This window comes from Haliaeetus albicilla, chromosome 12 (assembly GCF_947461875.1).
Source record: "Haliaeetus albicilla chromosome 12, bHalAlb1.1, whole genome shotgun sequence".
Lineage (NCBI taxonomy): Eukaryota > Metazoa > Chordata > Aves > Accipitriformes > Accipitridae > Haliaeetus > Haliaeetus albicilla.
In genome coordinates, this window is record NC_091494.1 from 12215396 (window position 1) to 12237536 (window position 22141).

A 22141-nucleotide genomic window follows, 5' to 3' on the forward strand; every position below is an offset into this window, starting at 1 on the left:
GCCAACAAACAAAATTTGCAGCTGGCAAAACCAGCAGTTTATTCAGCTGGTATGGATTTGTTTTTTCTCTCCTGTTTCTCTCTTCTGTGTTAAACTTCAAGAATGAAGTTAATACTGCCATTGAGGCCAGTCCAAAACATAGGGTATTTCAGTCCTACTTGGTTAACTTTGACCACTTATGTAAGACTGAAGTAATATATGTTTGGTGTGGGACTGCTTTGCTAGGAGGAGAATGTGAATGTATTTATAATTATCGAAGATGTCTGTCATCCCAGATTGATATATCCAATGACATTTTTCTTTCTTTTATGGCTATTCATGTTTTCTACTGCTTGAGTTTGTTTCCGTTTTAGCAAAATGAGAAAGAATCAAAAGTCTCTTGATCTAAATGTTTTATTTGTACTGGACTGAAAAGGTATTGAATTGCTTATATGACAATCAGTACCTGACAGATGTAACATCTCTTTCTAATGCCCTTTATGCAATGTTTCTTAATGTAAAAAATAGTATAACAAAAGAAAAGAAAATCTGGGACTTTGGTTTACCTTCTTTTCTTGTTAAAGAAGGTGAAAAGTTGAATTGTCACAGGTGAACTGAGATTACATCCTGCAGCTAGACAGAATGTAAAGAGAATTTAAAGAAACCTTTAAAAAAAGTCCTACATAGTATTATCAATTCCTATATAAAATAATTTAATATTTTAAATACTGTTTAAATAATTTATCTGTATTTAAAACTAACCTTTTAAAATTTCATGTTTGGAACTTTTTTGGCATTAACACTTAAATAAAATTTTTTAAATATTAAAAAGTTTTTAAAATACTCAATACAATTCAATATAAAAACAGAAAAAGTAATATACATTGTTCACACATAGTATTGTACATGACAGCTGAGCTCTAGAGTGAGCTTTTGAATTTGTCAGACAAGTCATAGCTTAGTTGTGGTGAGCCACTTGCTCATCCTCTCTCTGGACTCTTAAGATCACTGCAGATCCTTACCATCAATATGTAGTCTTTAATATTATATACACATACTGCATACAGTATTTTATTTCCATCTTTATGCCCAGACTTGTAAATAAATATTTTTCCCAGCATTTAGATCAAAATATTGTTTAGCGCATACACAAATATATTTAAGACACACACAATTTGACAAGAAACATACCAATTTTGCTCAGCTCAGTTATAGGAAAATTTAACTCATAGGTGCAAAATAACGTAAGTGAGAAGTTGTCACTGTTGTACTTAAAATTTATAATAATCTTATTACCAAATGTTTACAGGTTGTGTTAACTGTAGGAAAATTAGGATTCATTTGTCCTCTTGGTGCATTTTCATTAATCCTGCCAACAATAAAGGCAGTAGCGTAGGCATGATGCCGGTGTCTTACAGCTACTTTGTCTAACACCTAGTATTCACTGACAGTATTACAAACTTTGACAGTATTACAAACTCAGTGTTACAGACTTTGGCAGGACTTCACTAAAGGCCAAATACCAGTCTCCAGTTTTTAAGCGTAGGCATGTCTGTCATTGATAATGAAGTTTACTGTCAAATTGTAAATTGTTTTCTCTATTCTTCTATAAAGAACTCCTGTATTTAGCAAGATGATTTCTACAGATACTGCAAATGGATTCTGGTGGAAAGAGGGGTACTTTCATGCTTCCTATATTACATGTGTCATGTATTATGATTGCAATAGTTGTGTCTCATTGTACAAGGTAGTCCCTAAAAGTCTTCCATTTCTTCTTGAAAAATTCTTCTCCAAGAGGACCCCAAACCTTTACAAACCCTAAATGGAACATTCGATGTAGCTTTTGCAGAAGGAAAAAATACCAATGCAAATCAACATTCACATCAGGAAGCCTAGTCTAGAAACATTACTCGGAAGAGCAGCACATGCCACATCATATGCGTAGTTATTCACAAATGGGCAAAACTCACATTTCAGATTTTGGACTCATAGTTTCCTATTCATATGCAATCTACAAACTAGAAACTATTTGCAGGAATTACTGCATGGCTAATTCTTAATAATTGTTCCTGAAAATATAACATCTTCACAGATAACTCTGAGACAGTTTCAAGATGAGCTTTCAAGAAGGATTTGAATGCTTTGCTCATGTCTTCACAGTGTGAGATTCTGAATGAACATTCAGGCAGACAGAATTCACAAACTGTAAGAAATATCCTGCCTTCCTTTCACTCTCCCTGCCCTCTTCTCTGGCATGAAGGTGCTTAAGCAAGGCGTTCACTCGGGTGATGGACTATACCTGTGGTGACTCTGGGCTTGGTTTACATGAAATTTGATTCTCCTGCTTTCAGGGGAGCAGACTCTGAAAATGAAATTGTTATCTAGGGAGAAGAAGCATTTCAGTCACTTTATTTTAATCCAGCTCAAGAGATAAACTGAGGCTTTGAGTTTATTTCACAGTAAAAACATGGTACAACAACAGGCCTCCATTTGTGTCTCTGAAGACCTCAGCCAGAAAGTCAGGATTCTGTAGGACAAAGCAAGCAGTCAATGCTAAAGTAATCCTCCCACACACCTTTTACCACTCTGATCAATGGTCAGGAATACTGGTGTGCCAGCAAGAGACTAATTCTCAGCTGTTCTGTACACATGAAGTTTTAGGTCCTGGTATTCTCAGCTCAGCCCTTTTCATTAAGACATTGAAGTTGCATGAAAACTAAATATGTTTTGACAGGAATATTTCAGAATCAGAAATAACATGAAGTGATGAACTATTAGTTTTGCCTTTGCAAATGTCTGTCTAGACATAAGAGAATTTGTATTTATGTCTTAACCTTTCCTTGGATGTATATGCAGCGTGTACATATAACTATATATTTATATAGTTTATAGTTTATATCAGACCCAAGAAAGCTTTATTATTCATTAGTGCTCTTCAGGTGATAAACTGAGCAGAAAAGGTGCAGTTTTCTTGTAAAGACACGTTATGGTGATTCAACAAAAAGAGGTCTATAAAAGGCTAAGCATATGACAGCTCAAACATCTAATTTTTAAATTAAAACCTTGATCGCAGCATTTAATGACTTCTTTTTACTTTAGATTCTTCATTTATGCTTAAGCCTGTACAAGACACTGAGTTACTTTTTCCACATTGCCATCCGGTTAACAGTAAAGAGACAAGTGTGTGTATTTTTTTAATTCTTTTTTAAACAAGTGAGGAAAAAGGCATCATAAATCCTTCATTTTCTTTTTGATAGTGAAAAAGGTCATCGGTTGAAAAAATGTCTTTCTGGGGAGATGGAAGAAGTAGTAAACACTGCGAAAATTACTGTGAAGCCTGTTTGAGAATTCAGGCCAAACTTCTAGGTCAAATCCAGAAAGGACAAGTTATGCAGTGTATCTTATTAACTTTCAGGTTTCTGGTGTCTCGGACAAATTCAGAATCCTGTGAAGTCACATATGCTCTCTCTAAAATGCCTGGAGGGAGTTGCAGGTCTGACTGGTTATGAGTGAGCTGGAGAGCTACATACCACAACTCAGTAAGAAGCAGTAACTGAAAAGCAAACTATTTCTCCCTGCTGTTTGACCTTCCTTCTATTTGGATTTAATCCTCTCCTAAACATAAGTGTTTACGATCCCTCATTCGAATAGTTAAGATGGACCACCTTCCATCTTTTATACAAAGTCTGGAAGAAGTGACATTGTTGGCATTGCCTACCTGTTATTTTGTAATAGCCAGTTCAAAAATGTGTAAGAGACGGTGGTGCAATACCCTGTCATTCTGAAGGGACTCGCAGCCACTTCACTTCTCCCACAGAGGAGCTGTGCACAGGCAGCCCAGGGAGAAATCCTTGGCTTCCCTTCTGAAATGGTGCCACTCTTCCAAAAGGAACTCAGGACCAGAGAGGGGGACAAAAGAAAGCAGACAATGAGAAGCAGTATACTTACTAAAAGCAAGTGATCAAACAAAAACACACTGTTATTTGCTACATATCATACTTCAGAGAATCAGATTGTACTTAGGAGTTAAGCAAAATCTTTAGACACAGCCTCTACAAAGTTTGGTGCTGACATTAAAATACCAATTGTACAAATGATTGTGAAGACTGAAAAAGCCATCAAGCAGAGCCGATCTACTACAGAGGCTGCAAACTTCCATTCATTACAAATGGCTTCCTCTTCATCCTGGTCTCTGAATCGGTTTGCAATGTACCTGACCTCTTCCAAGATCTTAGCCAAATCTGGGTCACCTTCAGAGGGGTGGCCACTGTGCAGCAGGTTTTCTTCATCTGTTGGTGAGCAGGTCATCCTCCCACAGATCACCCCTGAATCAGTGGTAGGTGTGCAGTGAACCCCTTCCAGCCCCCTAAACCCAATGTATAGCATATTCCCATTACTAGATTGCTGTCCACTCACAGTGTTCATCTCCACACTTGATAGGCTACATCGACGCTGTTTATGTTGACAGGCAGGACGCACTTTATCTTCCCCTGGTCTTTTCATCCTCAGAAACCAAGCACACCAGTTGAGAAGGATGATTCTTGTCTGAAAGAAAATTTTTTGAGAATAAGCATCTCTTCACACAGCTGCTGTCTTTGGGCACTGTTGGTTATTTTTACAGCCTGGATGACTGTTTGGTCCATGGTCTCCGCTTAGTCTGCACAGGAGTTCTAGAAAATGGTGCCAGAGTTTTCCAGCTAATTAATTTGCCAATCACTGAGGCTGCTTTCTTATTCTAGCAGTGCTGTTAACTGCCTCAGGCTGACTACCACTGTTGGGAGTCCCCCCTCCTCTGATGGGGATCTCCATAGTGTTGATTTTTCCTTACACTTGAACATTGATATGGCAGCCTTTTCCACTTCTACTAGAAACCATGAATTAAAAAAAAAAACAACACTTACTGAAGAAGAGTTACTTTTTAATAGTCTTAATAGCGCTGTTTTAGATTGTAGTCAATAAATTACAATTCTTTCACTCATATTTGTGCTCTAATATTAAATTCACATGATATTACTGTTTGGAGGGGTCTGCTAAAACAGATGCTATACTGAACTAGACCGGGCCACCAAGCTTTACAAGGTTTTGGCTCTGTTCTCATGTTGCTTTCATGACATTTGATTGCAGATTTTAGAAAACAGATCTGGATATAGCATGGAGAAAAGATGGAAAAAATACTTTGATTAAAAAAAGCATGCTTTGCAAATTTAATCAGTGAGTTTCATTTTATTGTTTTCTACATTGCCTTAATCCAGCCTTACAGAAAGTGCAGGCAGGCCAGAGACTGTTCCAGTTCAGATGCAAGCTTCTGTAATTTAGTTCAATCAGATTTTAAGAGCACATTCCAGTGTTTCTTTTCCAGAGCACTAATGAAATATGATTGTCTCATACAATATGCAAATCCTCCACTGTAATTAATATTAGATTTGGTCCATTTAGTCTGACTGTGGATTGCCACTCAGAGTAGATATATCCAGGCTAACATCCCAGCCAGAGACCAATCTTGCCTTGTTACTCTATTTACACTACCAAGCTGTGCCTAGAAGGATGATATTCTATTAACTGAGGGCCTGATGCAAAATTCACCAGTATCCAAATAATGTTTAATGGACTTCAGCTTCTCGACACTGACGCTTACTCCTCAACCTCAAGTACTCTGTTTTCTGAGGATGTTTAGCTCAGTACTAAACATCTGTCTCCTTTAGGTCACCAAACATGCATCTAAAGATATATACCTTTTATTCTCTTCATTCAAATTTATTTTAAAGTCACTACCCCAGAACGGGCCAGGGAATATCTCATTATCTCTTGGCTGCAGAACACTGCTGTACGCACATTCTTTTTGGCTAGTAAGGATAATAATAACTCATTGTTCTAGAGAGAGAAAAAGGGAAAGGGCTTTCCATCTTCAGTAATGCCTGATGCTGCCATGAGCTGGGTGAAGTTAGGAAGAGCAGACAGTTAGCTGATGATACTCATCAATATTTAGTAATCCAGTATCAGAGTAATGTTCTCTGTAAAAACAACCACTCATAGAAGTACATTATAAAGAAAGTCTTATGTGCTTAGAACAAGACTTTAAATTTTCTTTGCACTCTACAGATGTTCTTGACCAGAGATGTAAAGATGAGGGTTTTCAGAGCAAGTTTCACTTCCACTTTAACAGCCATCTTTAACGAATGCTTTTTAGGCTATTGATGTTTCTATATGCACAGCAGCTAAATATGTAGCGGCTGCACAGTTGCACCTTGAGGCTAGTGTATTTCATGCATTTATAATCTCCATCAGCATCTTGCTCTTTTCTTCTACCTGTTTCAACTTTTGACATCTGCAGCTTATTTGAAAATCACCTCCACTAGGATATTTAGGTTTCAGAAAAATCCTGAGGTGCTTCTAGCTGTTGTGAAGGAGATTCTGAATATAGAAGCAAGTTGAGGTATATTAATTCTCTTTCATGCACACACACACTCTCTAAGAAGCCGACCACATGAAACATATCTGGACATCTGACTTCTGGTGAAACTACTTTTCAAAACAAAATGTTTAGGAAGGATATATATGTTTTGAACCATAAGAAGTAAACATGGGTCACTAGCTACTCTATCACATCCCTGATCTGGACATTTATGAAATGGATAATGAATGAAAATCAAACCTTACCCATTTAGGCATTTTCCCCCCATCTGGATCATGATGATGGTATTGTAGAACAATAACAGTGACAACAACAGAAAGACCAACAATAATCATAGTGCTGGCAAAATACTGAGCTGCAAAATAAACAGATAATTAAAGCAATATAGTTTGGCTGATACTGCTTTGTAGCTATTATAAGAGGTGTTTATATACATGCATACAGAGTGTTAAGTTCTTTTTCCAGTGTAGTGATACACATGCTACTTTAGGTACTTGTGAAAGATTTCTCAAAAGCAGAAGGAGCAGCCATTATTTTGACAGGATAACCAGCCTTTAGCAATTGTCTTTGTGGAACTGAGCACCTGCCTTTTCTAAGCAACCTTGAAAAAAATTGTCCTCTAATTTTCTTCCACTGGTATTGTAGAGCCTGGCTAGTACTTATTTTGAAAGTTCCTCCTTCTGTTGAGCAATTACAATGGGAAGATTAATCACGTTTAGCTCTGTATTCCTAGTGTCTGGCCAATTGTGTTGAAACCACAACGTCTTCCATGGAAGACTGACTCCCTTACACTTTCCCAAAATACACACGGGTTCTCTATTTTGTTCAGAGCAGAGAGCACAGAAGTTGTATAGCGGATCACACCCATCAGAGCCTCTCATCAATTGGCAACATTTTTCTAATTCAATTGCAGTAGACCATTGTACAGATGGTAATTTGCCTTACTGCTGGCCTTCATGCAAAGTCACTGCACCTCATTTGACAAAAAATAAAAGTGAATAAAAGCAGTAGTTAGCTTACCAATTAAGGGCACAGAATCAGATGTTGCTGGCATAATTTCAGCCACAAGTAACATGAAGACAGTGAGAGACAATAAAACTGTTATACCTGAAAGATAAACATGAAGTATGAAATTAGATCAGTAGCTTGTAATTACAAGGCAGTAAGAAGCAGAAAATGAATCTGAAGGAGTGCTTTTAACAAGATGCATTCCCATTGTTACCCTCACACCAGCACATTAGTGGTACTCCTATCCTTTCTTGTACCACCTCAAGTTCAGGGCAGCAGTGCTGCCAAACTAGTACCAATGCTTGCACAGACATATATATTTTTACATCCTTGTAACTGTTCAGCTTTTATCACCATTTGCTAATTAGCTGAGGTAAATCAAAGTCATTCTTGCTGCTTGTTTGCTTTAGAAAGATGGTGTGATTTTGAGTATTTGAGCATATGACACTCAATTAATGCGCATGGAAGCTATGGGTGGGGTAATGCATAATATTCCTGAAAAACAGATTTGCTGTCTTGGACAGATTTTGGTATCTTTGATATTAGCTGTTGGGTTCTGCACGTGGCTATGCCCAAGCAGTCTTGACTGTTGATTTTGGGAGTTTGACTTCTGTTGCTTAGTGATGAGCTCCCATCTTCCTGGAACAAGGCTTAGCTCTTTTCTCAGGACTAGTCTTAAACAAGAAGGAGTCATTATCAGGTGGAAAAGGATTTAGGAAAAAAGAATTAATCTTAAAGTATGGGGAGGGACTTCTTGATTAGGGAGGCTACTACTCAATTAAATCATGTTCTGGAGAAATGTCAATTTTGTTTCTACCTTTTAACAGCTATGTTAACTTAGTAGAAGCCAGTGCATTTGCAGTTTTGTATGAGGCAGGAAGTTTCATTACAAATTAAACCTCCATCTTAAGGATCAAGTAATTAAAGTCATAAGGTTTGTTTCACAAACCAATACTTTAGTTAAAATTCTCTATAAAAATTAGAATAGTAGCAGTTAGAATCAGTCTTTCTGAGAAGACACCTTAGGCTCTTAATACAACTCACTATTAAAAGGAAATATTAAGAAGAATTCCATGTTAAAGTGTTCAAATGCATATTTGTAAACTTAAGCTCTACTCAGTGAATGTGGGATTTTTCTTCAGCAAATAAGCGTCAAAAAATGAAACCCTGCTTCTTAAGGAAGGCAGTCAGGAATTGTCATGCTTCAGCTTGGTTGTTTGGAATTCCTCCATTTCACAACTTCAATGTACCCTAAGCTGAAAGCAAGGGTTAAACATCACACAGCTTCAGCATCAAACAGTAAAAATAGCTCTTGAGCCAGAATAGGGCATACAAGCTATTCCTCGCTGCCTACTAAGACTGTTTAAAAAACTTTTAAAAGGACAACTTCTTTTGGTTTGGTCATATTTACAATATCGTATTAAGGGTTTACCTAGTGAGATCTTTTCTCCCGAGTCTGCTGGAAGCAGAAAAACTAACAAAGCAAGTGCTGATATCAGTACACAAGGAATAAGAAGATTGAGTCCATAATAGAGAGTCCTACGTCTCATAGTTACTGTGAATGTTACATCTGGGTAGGGTTCTTTACAACATTCATAAAAACTCTCAGTTCTCTTCCCAGGAACTCCTGTGTAGGAGGGAAAAGGAAGAAAACCAGAAATTAATGTGAATAAACTGTGTATTATGTAGTGATTATTTTAAAAAAGGATAAATATAGCTTTCTAAGTTTTACTATAGGTAAAACTACTTCTATGAGCTTAATTCCCAATTAAGTCATTTTTGTCACATAATAAAGGAAAATCAGATAAAAGATACTTATTGAATTCAAGAAGCAATTTTGTCACCTACTTCCGTATGTTGATTTTCATCTTACATCTGTTCTCAGAGTTTCAAATGCCACTAGCTAGGTTATTTATTAATTTAATTTCTGTCCTCATTTCCCAGTCATTATTCCATCCATTTCAGCAGTGGAGACAGGGCTGCAAGTTCACAGTGTAAATAAGAAATCAAGAGCTTACCTACTAAATCCCACTCTCCATTTGAAATATAGCCAGATATATCTGCTTCTTGCATTTGTAAGTCCAAGGACCAGCCTCCGTAAGTCCAGGATCCAAACTTCAGGTTACACTTCTGAACATCAAATGGAAACCAGCGCACATCTATGTAGCATGAGCTTTTAAATATGCCTAGATTGGATTTTAAACAAGAACACTTAATTTAAATGCTTTTTCCATATAATTTCATGTACATTTTGAAAGCAGACCTTGTTCTACATTGCACCCCATTTTTTACTTGTAAAGCATATTTAATCTCAGTTGTCTCTTGATGTGTAAATAGCAAAAGTCACTCATAGAAAAGGGAAAGAATTGCACCGTTAATGTATTGATGTTATAAAGTATTTTTTGAACTACATTTCCATTTTGGCACATAGTAGGCGAATATCTAGAGAACAGCTCAGATTTCTAGATACTGTATTTCAGAAAGAAATGAAGCAGAATATGTATTCTGTTTCTCCTATCTTTTACTGAATAAAATAAGAAATCCTGAAACATTATTTGCTGTTTTATTAGATTTACATGATCTTGATTTATTCAGGAAAGCTAGCTTCTTATTCTTCCCTTGAATGAGAATGAGTCACGCTAAATGAGTCAGGCCCCTGTCATTTAGCAGCTTTCAAAATTAAATTGAAAAACCCCCATCAAAAGGAACATCTTAAATCAAAAGAACAACAGGCAAACCCCTGAAATCCTCTGGGGATCTTAGATGGAAGTTAATTCTAAGAATTGTGCTAATTGAGCCTGGGAACAGAAACAGTACTCCACCGCTATACATCCAGAGAATCAGTGATATATTTCTGATATCAAACAAATATCAAGCACAGACTACTTCCCTTTTAGACTAAAAATTGTTGTGATGAAGTGTCCAGTGAATCACTTCAAATAGAAGATACATCCAAGGTATTACTAAGCATCTTACTATAAAGTTAATGTATTAATAGAAGAAACAGCTAAATTAATGAAATACATTTTTATTAAGAGTCATTACCATGGCTTTAATAAACAATACATTTTTATATTAGAGGCTTATATTTTTTATCTTTTTTTATATGTCCACACTTCTGAAATAGTGCATTATGACAGAAGATTTTACATAACTGCAATTAAAAATATATCTTGTATGGTGTTTCTCATACAAAAGTATTAACCATGTAATTCATGATGCATTCAGCTTAAATCTATCAGATGATGCTAGCTAGATAAATAAAATATCAGAGAATTTATGTCAAATTTGAAACCACACCACATATAAGTAGTCTGAGTTATCAAAATTTATGACATGAAAACAGCCTACCTGGTGGCAGATACTGGCAATGTCCTGAAGAATTGACTAAAACATTAGTGTGAAATGTAGCATCAAATCTTTCATCAGCACTAGAATAGGGAAGAAAAAAAATTGGTTATATGCTCTTTGACTGGCTGAAGAATATCTGAGATGAATCTGTTCTTCATAGAAGGATTATTCCTCCCCAAAAACTTGACAGCTTTTCTCCTGTCACCACTTTTCTGTGGCGTCAGAGTAACTGGCCTGATACTACTGGATTTGTTCCTGATTAACTACTCTACGTGAAGGTGAGCCACCTCATTCTCGCTGCTCACCAATCCCACTACATTCATTACGGTGCCTTGGCTCTATTGATTTCCATTTTTGAAAGTAAGCACTTTTAAAAAACTTCTAAAGTAACTGTACAGGGAAATCTGTTCTCTTGCTGTCTACATTAACAGCAGCTAATGAATACTGAGGAGATGGATACTCCAGTGTTTCATCCTACCCCTCTGCATGGGTGAATGTTATTACTACATGTCATACATAAGACTTTTAATGCAGCTCCAGCCTTCATTATCTACTTCAGAAACCACCAACTGGGTTCAGCAAAAAAAACCCCAAACCTATTAGAGGTGTCAGTGTAGTGGTGCTGGCCAGGACCGCCCTGATGTGCCGTTCTTACACATCTCTATAAAAGAATCATAATGTTACTTGAAGAGTGCTTGAAATTATGAATTGGCGGCTACTGCCAAGGAATCTCTCAACTACATCTGACACTATGACCCAGGAATTTACTAGGCATTAAAATTTTAAGAACTTCTGGATGGGAAACAACCTATTTTCAAATATTTAGATCATGAAATAAAGACTCTTTCCTATGACAAGTTTAGTAAGTTCACTGACTCTATGAAAGACATTTAGATTACTTAGCATTGCAATACATGTATGCTCGTGTAGTATTATGAGCTATTTCACAGTTCCCATTTACTGCTGCAGGTTTTCGTGGTAAGTTATTACAGATTTTGATCTATATATCCTTTAAAGTTCAGGACCTAGGTATTCAAGAAATTGTCATAGTTATTGAAATTGGTGCCTAGATTAAATTGCACAGAATGTACTGGGAGGGTACTATCAGTGAATGATCCTTGCATCTCAAAATTATTTCAGGAACTGCTGTGTTGAGTTCACGTCTGATGGCTGTTGGCCCTGATTACAGACACATGCTCTTGTGCTTTCTTGGGCTTTCATTGGTGCAGGGATAAGCAAAATGAGACATAAGCTACTGTATTTTGTTGTATTGTTTGTAGTTTCCAGTCACCTTGCGGGGATGGGTTGGCACACAAGGCAAATACAGTGCCAGTCCCTCTGGGCCAGGGCAAAGGAGGTCACACGAGCCTCAGGGTCTGGCTTCTTGCTGCAGTCTGTGCTTTCATTGATCTAAAAACCTGTGTTGACTCTAGGTTGATTTGAACATGGCAAGTCTCTAATGTCTCTTTGCCTATTAGTGGTTTAGTATCTCGTAATTTTCTAATCACCTTCTAAAACACCATCAGAAAAATACAGTAAGAATCTAAGATGGTGAGAAAGTGAAATATTCATAATTCTAGCAGAAAATTAATTATAATAAATGGCACATTCTTCCAGCAGGAAAACCCTTACTGCAATACTGTTTTTAAAAAAGAGGACTTTAATATTTGATCTATTGTGATGCAAATTTTGTATCTCAGAAGCTAAAATAAAACAATCACTATTTTAGTTATTGTTACTTTGCTTTTATTTTCCCCTTATGTATTTGAAGAAATTACATTTTAAAAATAACTGGACTGGTCTGTGAAATATGCAGACAAGAAGAAACTAAATCCAAATAATTACATGCCCATCTGGAGTTGCACTTTTTCCTGTGGTGAGCAGAAAGCTCACAGTGTTGAAAATCTTTGCAGTTTGAATTTGCAGTATTTAATTTGAACTCTGAAGACAAGCAGAAAAGTCTAAATATTATGTATGTAGCATGAATAGATTCTAGGACTTTGAGGGGAAAAGGCAATTCAATTCTGAGGCAGTTGAGCTAATGTAGACCGCTCTCCTTCAGATTCACAGCTCATGGCTGGATTGTCTGAGTTTGTGTTGCAGCTTCTCTTCCAGTTGGAGCACTAATTGTTCTCCCTCCTCATCTTGGCTGCCTGTTTTCATGACATTTTTAAGAAACTGGTACTGCTAAGATCTCTACTGATTGCCCTGCTAAAATTGGCAGAAATGGATTCAGAGGAAATTAGGGAAAGGGGCAGCAAGAAAGATCATACACAAACACCTATATTCACACAGGTGTGTATGCCTACACGTGCATCTTGTTTCCTTAGAAAACCAGACTTCAAGTCCTGCAACAGGTTTCTGTATTAGACATAGACAGGTAATTGCTTTGACTTGAAATTAATGAGGGCTACATGATGAAACTCAGAACAAGTAGTCAAATTTAGGATGCAAAAATATCCATGCCACACAAATGACTTGTAAAGGGGAAACTAATACAGGTAAGTGCTTTGACTTGAAATTAATGAGGGCTACATGATGAAACTCAGAACAAGTAGTCAAATTTAGGATGCAAAAATATCCATGCCACACAAATGACTTGTAAAGGGGAAATAAATGACTAGAAATAAAATTCTTAGCCTCCTAGGCTAGATTCTGTTCTCTTCCCCTTGAGCAGAGAGCAGTTAAGCACCAGAGGATTGCTTCTAAGACCTTGCTGCTGTTTCTGGTAACTGGCAAAAATAAAATATTGAAAAGGACACTGGTGATCAAGGAACCTAGGTTTCATTGCCATGTTACTTTGGCTTTCATAAGACACATTCTTAAAAGAATATAAAGAGGTACTTAGACTCAAATATGAAATTCTTTTTTCTGAAAAAAGATCATATGTGTTTTTTCTACACTGTAATTCTAATTGTTTTTTTGAAATGCAGTGCTTCAGTTTGGAATGCACCAAGTAGCTAAGCCTTTGCTTGGTGAGACTTTGAACTCAAATGTAATGATAGAAAAACATTTCTGCTACGTTACTTCTTCAGGGTATAACCACTTGAAAGCATATACTGACTGCAGTACATTGAAATGACAAAGCTGTACCTAGCAGATATAATCCCACTGGCACCTATCTGGAGAATCTCAGGTTTATAAAACTGGAAAAACGAAATTGTTAAAATGAGACATAACTACCAGAATTTTTGTAATTCCATGAAGTACTGAACGCTATGTGGCCATTTGGAAAATAATACCACCAGAAACAAGCACTTTTAATAAGTCTAGTAAAACTAACAAAGTGGAAGAGAGCCATACATGACACTAACACAGTCAATCCTGGAATTTGTTCATAGGCCAAGATTTTCTTCCCTCAGACAAACTACAGATGAACTGGCTCTGCTCTTCATGATAGACTGGTTGTAAAATTTAATACAGCTGCCACAAGTTTCTCTGTACTAGGCTGCAGCAAGATGTGTAAGGACTCAAGACATAGTGAAACATGCATTCATTAAAAATAAAAGTGAATTTATAGTTCATTAATTTCTTTGTAACTGCAGATGCATGTCCCTAGTGAAGTGTATAGAAATTGAAAGCATCTATCTCAAAATACCATGTCACTATAAGAGAACATCATAACATTCCCAATGCAATTTCATACAGGAATAAGAATTTGTTTTAAATAGCTTTGCTCCCTGACTAAACTCTCAGTAAGATTTAGGACTGAATATGTGTTTTAAATACAGACACTGTAGAAAAATTCTTCATGACTGTGCCATAGTTAACAATCCCAAGATTTGAAACCCTATATTAACAGAAAACAAGTGTTTTCAGTTTTTCAGGTTATTAAGTTACCCTTCTTATTTGATAATGCTCTTCAGCTACAGTTAGCATGTATGTATTAATATTACTAATTTCTAAAAAAATTACCCTTTCATTTTGAATATACTAGACACACTGAAAATCTCCTCTCAGGTATGTGATATATGTGAGGAAGAACAGTGTCATAATTCATTCTTTTGGAAACCTCTAAACTGCTGTTGTAGAGTACCAATTTTATGGCATACACAGTGTGTTACTCAGCAGAATGGAGATGAATGCGTGCTTTGTCAGATTCTCCCAAGAATGCTGTCATTTACAGAATCAAGGTAGCTAGGCATAAATGCTCAAGAGAAGAAATTTGCATTGAAAAATAAATTAAGCAAGATTAATGCTGCAAAAATACCTGTCCAGGTTGCATGCTGCTCCATTTTGTGTACAGAGCATTTGAAAGGTTTTTCAGGCTGGTGTATGGACAACTGAAGTGCTAATTGCCGTGCTTAAACCAGAAACAAGAATTAATCTTGACAGGCAGTTACCGTAAGTATGGTGAACTCTAGTGGAGATCACCTCAAATCATTTCGTATTAATTGTACCTCTGAGAGAAGCACTGCAGCATGCTGTAAGCAAAGCAGTAATGTAGGCCCTAGAGAGAAGTACTCAAGTGGCTGACAAATGCTGTCACTGGGTGCTGTTATCACATTATTACAATTCAACAACACCTGTGACAGTGACATTTATCATAAAGGTGATCATCAAATGGCAAAAGGGAGCATAACTGCAGCTGACATATTGGGCACAGCTATTTTCTAGGTCTTGTTGCAACAAAAAGCAGCTCTTGAAGTGGGGAGGGGGAATCAGGTCGATAAACACAGTAGGGTTGTCTTCTTAGTAAACATATGGCAGAGAAACAGAGGAAAAAAGCCATTAAGAAGACAAAAGGTTCATGTCATCTGCATGGGCAAAAAAATAACAATGTACCTTGGCTACCACAAAAGAGCCAGTGCAACATGTACAAAGCAGATGTAAGGTCTTTCCAGTACCTGGGGAACAGCACACAGGTGCACAACAGCTGCAGAAAAAAGGCAAGTTGTTAAAGAGCAGACAGCTCTCAGTGCTTTATCTTTTTAAACTAAATAAATTCCACAATGGGAACTACCATATAATACTGCAGCCAAAGAATCTCTCAATGTCAGCCAAAGGTTCTGCAGTGGATTGATGGCAATCTGTCTGTCCCTGAAATAAGCCCAACTCAGAACAGATAGTTTGAAAAGGAGAGCAACAAATAGTCTAGCTATTTTTGTAGCAGGAAGAAAGAGTGACACCAAAACTGGGCATGGGAAAATCCAAACATATTTACTGGCATTTACCTATCCAGCCTCTAGTGAAACCCAAACTAAAACTAGACAAGCAGTCAAAAGTCAGATTTTCATTCACCAGTAAACATTTAGACAAGACAAATAATTTAAGAGGAAATTATCACTACCTGTACCATTAAACACAGCCAGAAAAGTTTACTTTTCTAATCGTCTCACAAAACCCAAATCAAATTGGTGGTAGGGAGGATGTCGTTGTTTAAAAAGTATTTGCAAATATGACCTTCTGTTGTATAAACAGGAGACTGGTAATTTTCCAGTATTCCAAAAACCTGTAAAGTTTTGGAAAAGTATTTCAAAACCTAGGCATTTTGATGACATGATTATGTCATTTGCCTTGCCTTATCTTTGCAATTGGACAGGGTGCTAGATAATCTCATCTAGGCTCCCTTTCCCATGGAAGGCTGGACCAGTTGATTGTTGAAGGTCCCTTCCAACCTGGGCTATTCTGTGATTCTATAATTCTATAGAATTCTCTTTTTCTCCTTGCACACATGACAAAAAGTGTCTCTACCTGTTATAGAGAAGAATATCTGGCTTCCAAATCAGTCCATCAGGAAAACGGACATTCTTCACTCCTGGGTATTCAGACACATTCCACTGTAGATAATGATCTGTCCAGTACTAAGACATACACACAAAAAGTAAGTTAGGTCATCTCATCCACTGGTTTACTGTAGTTCTCTAGGGACTGGCTAGCCTGAAACAATAGGTGTTCTCTTGTTAAAGAGCTACTATCTAGCTTCAGGCAGTGAACTATTTGGAAAGGGTGAATTAGGCCACCTAGAGCTCAGTGGAAGGCATAAAAATCTCATTTTTCAATTCACACTGCAGTGCACTTAACAGCCTATAAAGGAAGATTTGGGGTGCTTGTGTTTTATTGTTCATGCTGTCTCAGGTGCCAATTTGGGATAGAACAGATCTTCTTTTACAATTCATACATTAACTTCAATTATGTTTATCTTCACAGACAACTTTTTTTTCTGTTGTTGGAAATTCTCAGGTTGCAATAACTTGATTATAGACAGAGCAGCCAACAGTCAGTGCTGACAGGGAGAACAACTGAAATGGCAGAATGGTTAGTACTAGCATAGGAGATTTTAGGCCTGAAGTTAGACAACCTCTGAGGCAGATGCTCAGCAGCACTGCACTGTCCCACAAGCTTCCTTCCTGGCTGGCACTTGCTGCACTGGAGGCATCTGTCCTGGGGACTATCCGTGCTCCTTTCAACCCATCCTTGACTGCCAGTATAGGCAGGGAGTCTGTAGCAGTCAAACCAACAGGGGTTTGATCTGTGTTTAGTGTTGCTAAATCCCAGATACTGTCATTGAAGCATATGATCGTGCACAGTCACAAAGAAAAGCACTGCCCCAAACTGCAGGCAGTTGAGTACCACGGCAGCTCTAGCAAACTGGTTACCTCCTGGTCTCCTGAGAAGCACTAGCATGAGCTACTGTATTTTCCTGAAACTGAGGCTGCGCTTCACCCCTTACTAAGCAGATGACTTGTCAGGATACAAGGGTGGTTCCTGTTGTGCGCAAAAGGCATAAGTAAGAAGTAAAGTTCATTTTGTTTCACAAAATGTATTTATTCTTATAATTTCTATGCTTCATTATACTGTGCCTCTCTCTATCTCCATATTATGTTATTTACATCAACTTCACATAGCTGTAGGCATCACATAACCTACAGTGAAAACTTCACCAGATTTACAGTGCTTTTGCAATGCCAAAAGTTAGTCTTTTAAATGTAAACTTTGAAACGGTTGGGTAAACATACAATACTTCGCCCTTCAACAGTCTTGAGGCTGTTGTCAAAATCTTTGACAGACATTAAGGTCAGAAAAAATTTCCAATGGGTATTGTGGAGGTAATGTTATTGATCACTCTCATGGGGTATTCACATCAAATTGTTCTATGTAATTCCTTGCATTACTGTCACAGGCGAGTTTCAGTTTGATACACAAAACAAGTCCCCAGTTAGCCTCATGCTGCAGGTGTTCAAATTCATTCTTGTGCCTCTCAAACAGTGTTTGTAAATGACGGTTTTGATGCATGCAACACATCTAATAGCACTTATTACACATCTTTTGTAAAGCTTTTACTATACAATTTCTTGGCCTATGCTTCCATACTTACTCATTTTTTACTGTGAATTTGTAGCACCTTGTCACCTGGACAAATGATCGGAGTTGTGCATTGCTTTTTCCTTTTGCTTTGCAGATAACAGTTTTTTACAGAAATCTTAAATCAGAATATCTGATTGGCTCTGTTCATAGTTTTTTCTTTTCACTGCCTGCTCCATTCACAGTTCTCTAATTAAACTATGTGTATTGCTCACACTTATCAATACACAGCTTCTATAAGCTGATCAACTGCTCATCTTTTTCTTTTGGAAATTTTAGATCCATTTTTACAGTAAATTTTTTTACATGAACTTCCCAATAGACAAATGTCACTGTACTTTTTACCACTTCATCTTTCGTGGAGTGTAGAAATACTGAGATCCTCATGATACCTCTATTTTTTAGGAAGTCCAGCAATGTAAACAAATACAATGTGTGGTTTTGAGGCATTCAAACCTGTGGGCTCTTGTTGGCTTTAGGCGACTCATTTTCAGTAGCTGACAGAACAGGTCACTTTCTGAGTAGTGCTTGTAGGGCTGGGGCTGGCAGGCTGCAGGCAGCTGCTGCAAAGCGTGCTGCCCATTGGCTTGGTTGTGTGCAGCAGGCTCTCCTGTTCATTTCTACCTGAACTGCATTACAATAATCTATATCAATATATCCAGTAACTTCTTATTCTAATTTCTTTTAGGAGTTATCATCATGGCCAATACGATGTAGCACAGGGTGACAGTGAATGATGTAAAGACAGTCCAAAGGGTGATAGAAAACTTAAAGTCTGTATTAGAGATAATGTTAGGCAGATTGTATGGTTGCTCTGTTCAGCCATGTGTACAAAGTGCTTGCCCATCCAGCTGGACACAAGCCACCTCATTTTGTTTTAACTTTAGAGCTATAGTCTCCACTGTAGCTGAAGTACATTTCATGCAGATTAAAATGGGAAACAGCGCAGGGTACTTGGGTTAGTATTAATCTGTGTGACTAGGCAAGGCTCCTGCTGTAACTTAGATCAAGTTTGAGATTTTGATACTGAACAGTATTTCCATGGAGATAGTGGTCAGGATCAAAGAGTCTGCATGTATAAATACTAGATTTATATTCCTCTTTCTCCCAGGTTAGTTTTTGTATTTAAGTATTTCAGTGACGATTACATAAAATATATTTAAGATACATCGCTGATTATACACACATACATATCAAGAAAGGGGGTGGAGAGGGAGCTTCAGGGAAAACCTTATTTCAGACCATTTAGCATAATAAAATTACATGTTTGCCTTAAGCATGCTTTGAATCTGTCTAGCATACCATTAATAGACAGTTAATACACAAACACTTTTTTTTTCTTTTTTTTTTTTAATGTGTACACAGGCCATGAAGAGTGGCTACATTTTTGTAGTAAACAAATGATCTGCTCGTTGAAGTCTTAACATGCTCCACACACAGTGTATGCTAAGGTGGATAAATCAAAAGAACTACAGAATATAAAAAAGAATCAGGAATTTCCTTAGGGGGGAAAAAACCCCAATCTCAAAAAGGGTAAGGATGCTGTGGGATAAAAGAGGAGGAAAATAAGTGATAGCTTCTTGAGTATGAATTGTAACCTGTTTTGCTGGTAAGAAATCATAGCAACTGTTGTCATTGTAGCTTAAAGCCAAAAACATACTATATTTGACAGTTTTAATCTTCCTGTACAACAAGCCTGTAAAATAACATGAGCTGAATGCTTCTTCCATGTCAACTTTTCTTTGTAAATAAATCGAATAGCCATGCTATCCTTTGTAGGTCATCAAAATAGTCTTTCCTTTGTTTCCCAAGGCCTACCACAGTGCAAGAGAAATGCTCTTTACAAAATGTTAACAATAGAAGAAAAATGAATACCTTTAAACTGAATGAGCTGGTTAAAGAAACTGAAAGGTGTAGCATGATTATCTTGAATAATAAAACTCTTCTGTAAACCTCTACTTAACCCAAACAGTTCAGTTTCTGTAACACAGATGGGAATTCAACTAATGGCAAATTCTCATCCTAGCTGCTATAGTATGGATAAAGCTCCCCATATCACCCTGTCTCTGTAAAGCACAAACTTATGGTAGAAATGTTTTGTGGAAGCGTTAGGAGCTCCCCACTGGTTAGCATGGTAAGAAGCATCTTCTTAATTCTAAGTCTTAATTAAAACTAATGCAAAAAAATAACCACTCAAGTCAGAATAAATCTGTGTAGGCTCCTTTGTGTAGGAGCAGCTCTCTCATTAGTTAACCTTTCAGAGAAAAGAAACTCAAAATACTCTCACAAAGTTCTTGAATATTCTATTATCTGTTCCATTTATTAAAAAGTGAGTGAAACTTACTCCTGCCCAGCAATGCCAGCCATGAATTAATGGGGGCAAAGTTCCCGGCTGTGGTATCTAGTGGTGGCAATAGTTAATTAATAAGACAGGATGTGAAGTTCTGTGACAACTATAACAACTAAACATTGCAACAAAAGGTAAAATAAAGCTACTGTTTGAAAAATGAACACCCTATGTGGGCAAAATAAACTGGGAAACCAGGAAAAAGTATACTGTTCCCAGCTGAACATTAGGAAACTGAACTGGTGTTCCAATACCCATTTTAGTCATGTAACTGAGATACAGAATTTAGAGAAGTAGCATAAAAAACCTCTCATGTTCACAGTTAACTTCTGATGATGACCTATGTTTAAACAACAACATTTTAAACAACATGGAAACAGCACGGCCATTTTAATTAAAATCCTCCTGCAGTTTCTTAAGGAGATAGACAGCAAAGCAAGGTGGATGGCAAAGATATTCAGTTAGGCTGAAGCTCTCAGGAGATAATGAGCCTCTTTGGCACAATTTTTCCCCTGTATCTGAACAACCATCTGGCAATTTTCAGTGTGCTGATCAGAACAGCTATTACAGATGAAATGCATTTCTTGCATGTGTAGTTATCTTTCACAATCAAATTATTTTCTGCAACGTAATGGATTTGTTCAAATGAGTGATAAGGCACTTGCACCTACAGTTACTCTACCTGGGACTCTTAGGACACCATTATCTTACAATGATCAAGAGTTTAGCATGACTAAATCAACTACAATGAGTTAGTAACTTACTTAGATGTAGTGACTTAAATTCTTAAAAGTTTCCAGAAATATCTGAAACATCAAGACCTAAATCTCAGCCTTACAGTTTTCCATTCACCTTAGCTTTGTCCACTATGTAGCAAGACACAGAACAAAAGCTTGAAAGTTTCCTAAAGTTCAAACCCCTCACCTGATTAAACTCAAACACCAAAGGGGGAAAAAAAACATACTTTGTTTCAAAACTTACCATTTGTAGCCAGATGTTTGTTGTTAATACTTGATTCTTTTCATCCTGGGAGGAAGGAGAAGGAGAGGAAGAAGACAAAACCAAACCACAACTTAGTACCATACAGATAAAACAGCACCGATAAATATATTTGACTATTATGAAATAGCCAGCTGTGCTAAGATACCTTTCAAAGCAAAGAGAATCACTGCCTCTAACTTACTGCAACAGATATTTTCACAGGTACTTTTTAATGTATTTCTTATTACCACAGTCAATCAAACTGTTTCCTGAGGGTATCCTGAGTCTGCCAGACTCTTCCCTAGGGCTTCTTCTTTAAAAAAGAATCTCAAAAGGCAAAGCAGATTACAGTAGGGGTTGCCTGTTTCACCTTTGTTAGGAGCAGCCCTCTCACTAATTAACCTTACACACCAGACATATGCAGGTAGTAGAAAAAATATTGAACAAAGAAAGTGTGACTAAGCTCAGATGATGTGTGTTGAGGCCATATTGAGTAGCTTCTTATCAGGCAAGCGGCACCACTGATACCAGTGGAACTATACAAAAAGTGTTGTATCAGCTTTACCAGAAAACGGTTGTCAGGGCAGAACATAATTATTCTTCCTGGAACAGTTCCAATTTGAAGGCCTTCCCCCTTGCCTCCTGTGACTATCTGATGTAAGCTTAGGTGACACAATAGGCATCTTAATGCTGCACTTAGTTAAAGAGTTTAATTCTTCACTTCTCAGACACAGGAAAATGTTGGTGACCTTATTTCT

The 22141-nt window shown here is 37.2% G+C and overlaps 1 protein-coding gene across 2 annotated transcripts in view; it reads right to left on the reverse strand.

Annotated features, from left to right (window-relative positions):
- Positions 1-377: 377 nt before the first annotated feature.
- The window catches only part of CHRFAM7A (CHRNA7 (exons 5-10) and FAM7A (exons A-E) fusion), a 45962-nt gene continuing 24198 nt past the window's right edge, over positions 378-22141 (reverse strand). The window contains exons 3-11 of one of the 2 annotated variants that reach the window (XR_011327054.1): positions 21384-21428; positions 16445-16554; positions 10751-10830; positions 9418-9585; positions 8832-9026; positions 7412-7498; positions 6637-6746; positions 3698-4524; positions 378-2506 (exon numbers count right to left, since the gene is read on the reverse strand). Coding sequence is in view for 1 of the 2 variants with exons in the window: in XM_069798093.1 (XP_069654194.1) it covers positions 4006-4524; positions 6637-6746; positions 7412-7498; positions 8832-9026; positions 9418-9585; positions 10751-10830; positions 16445-16554; positions 21384-21428 (1314 nt within the window). In the remaining variant the exon portion in view is untranslated. Of the gene's footprint in view, positions 4525-6636; positions 6747-7411; positions 7499-8831; positions 9027-9417; positions 9586-10750; positions 10831-16444; positions 16555-21383; positions 21429-22141 lie in introns of both variants that reach the window. The other variant, XM_069798093.1, reaches the window with a different exon arrangement.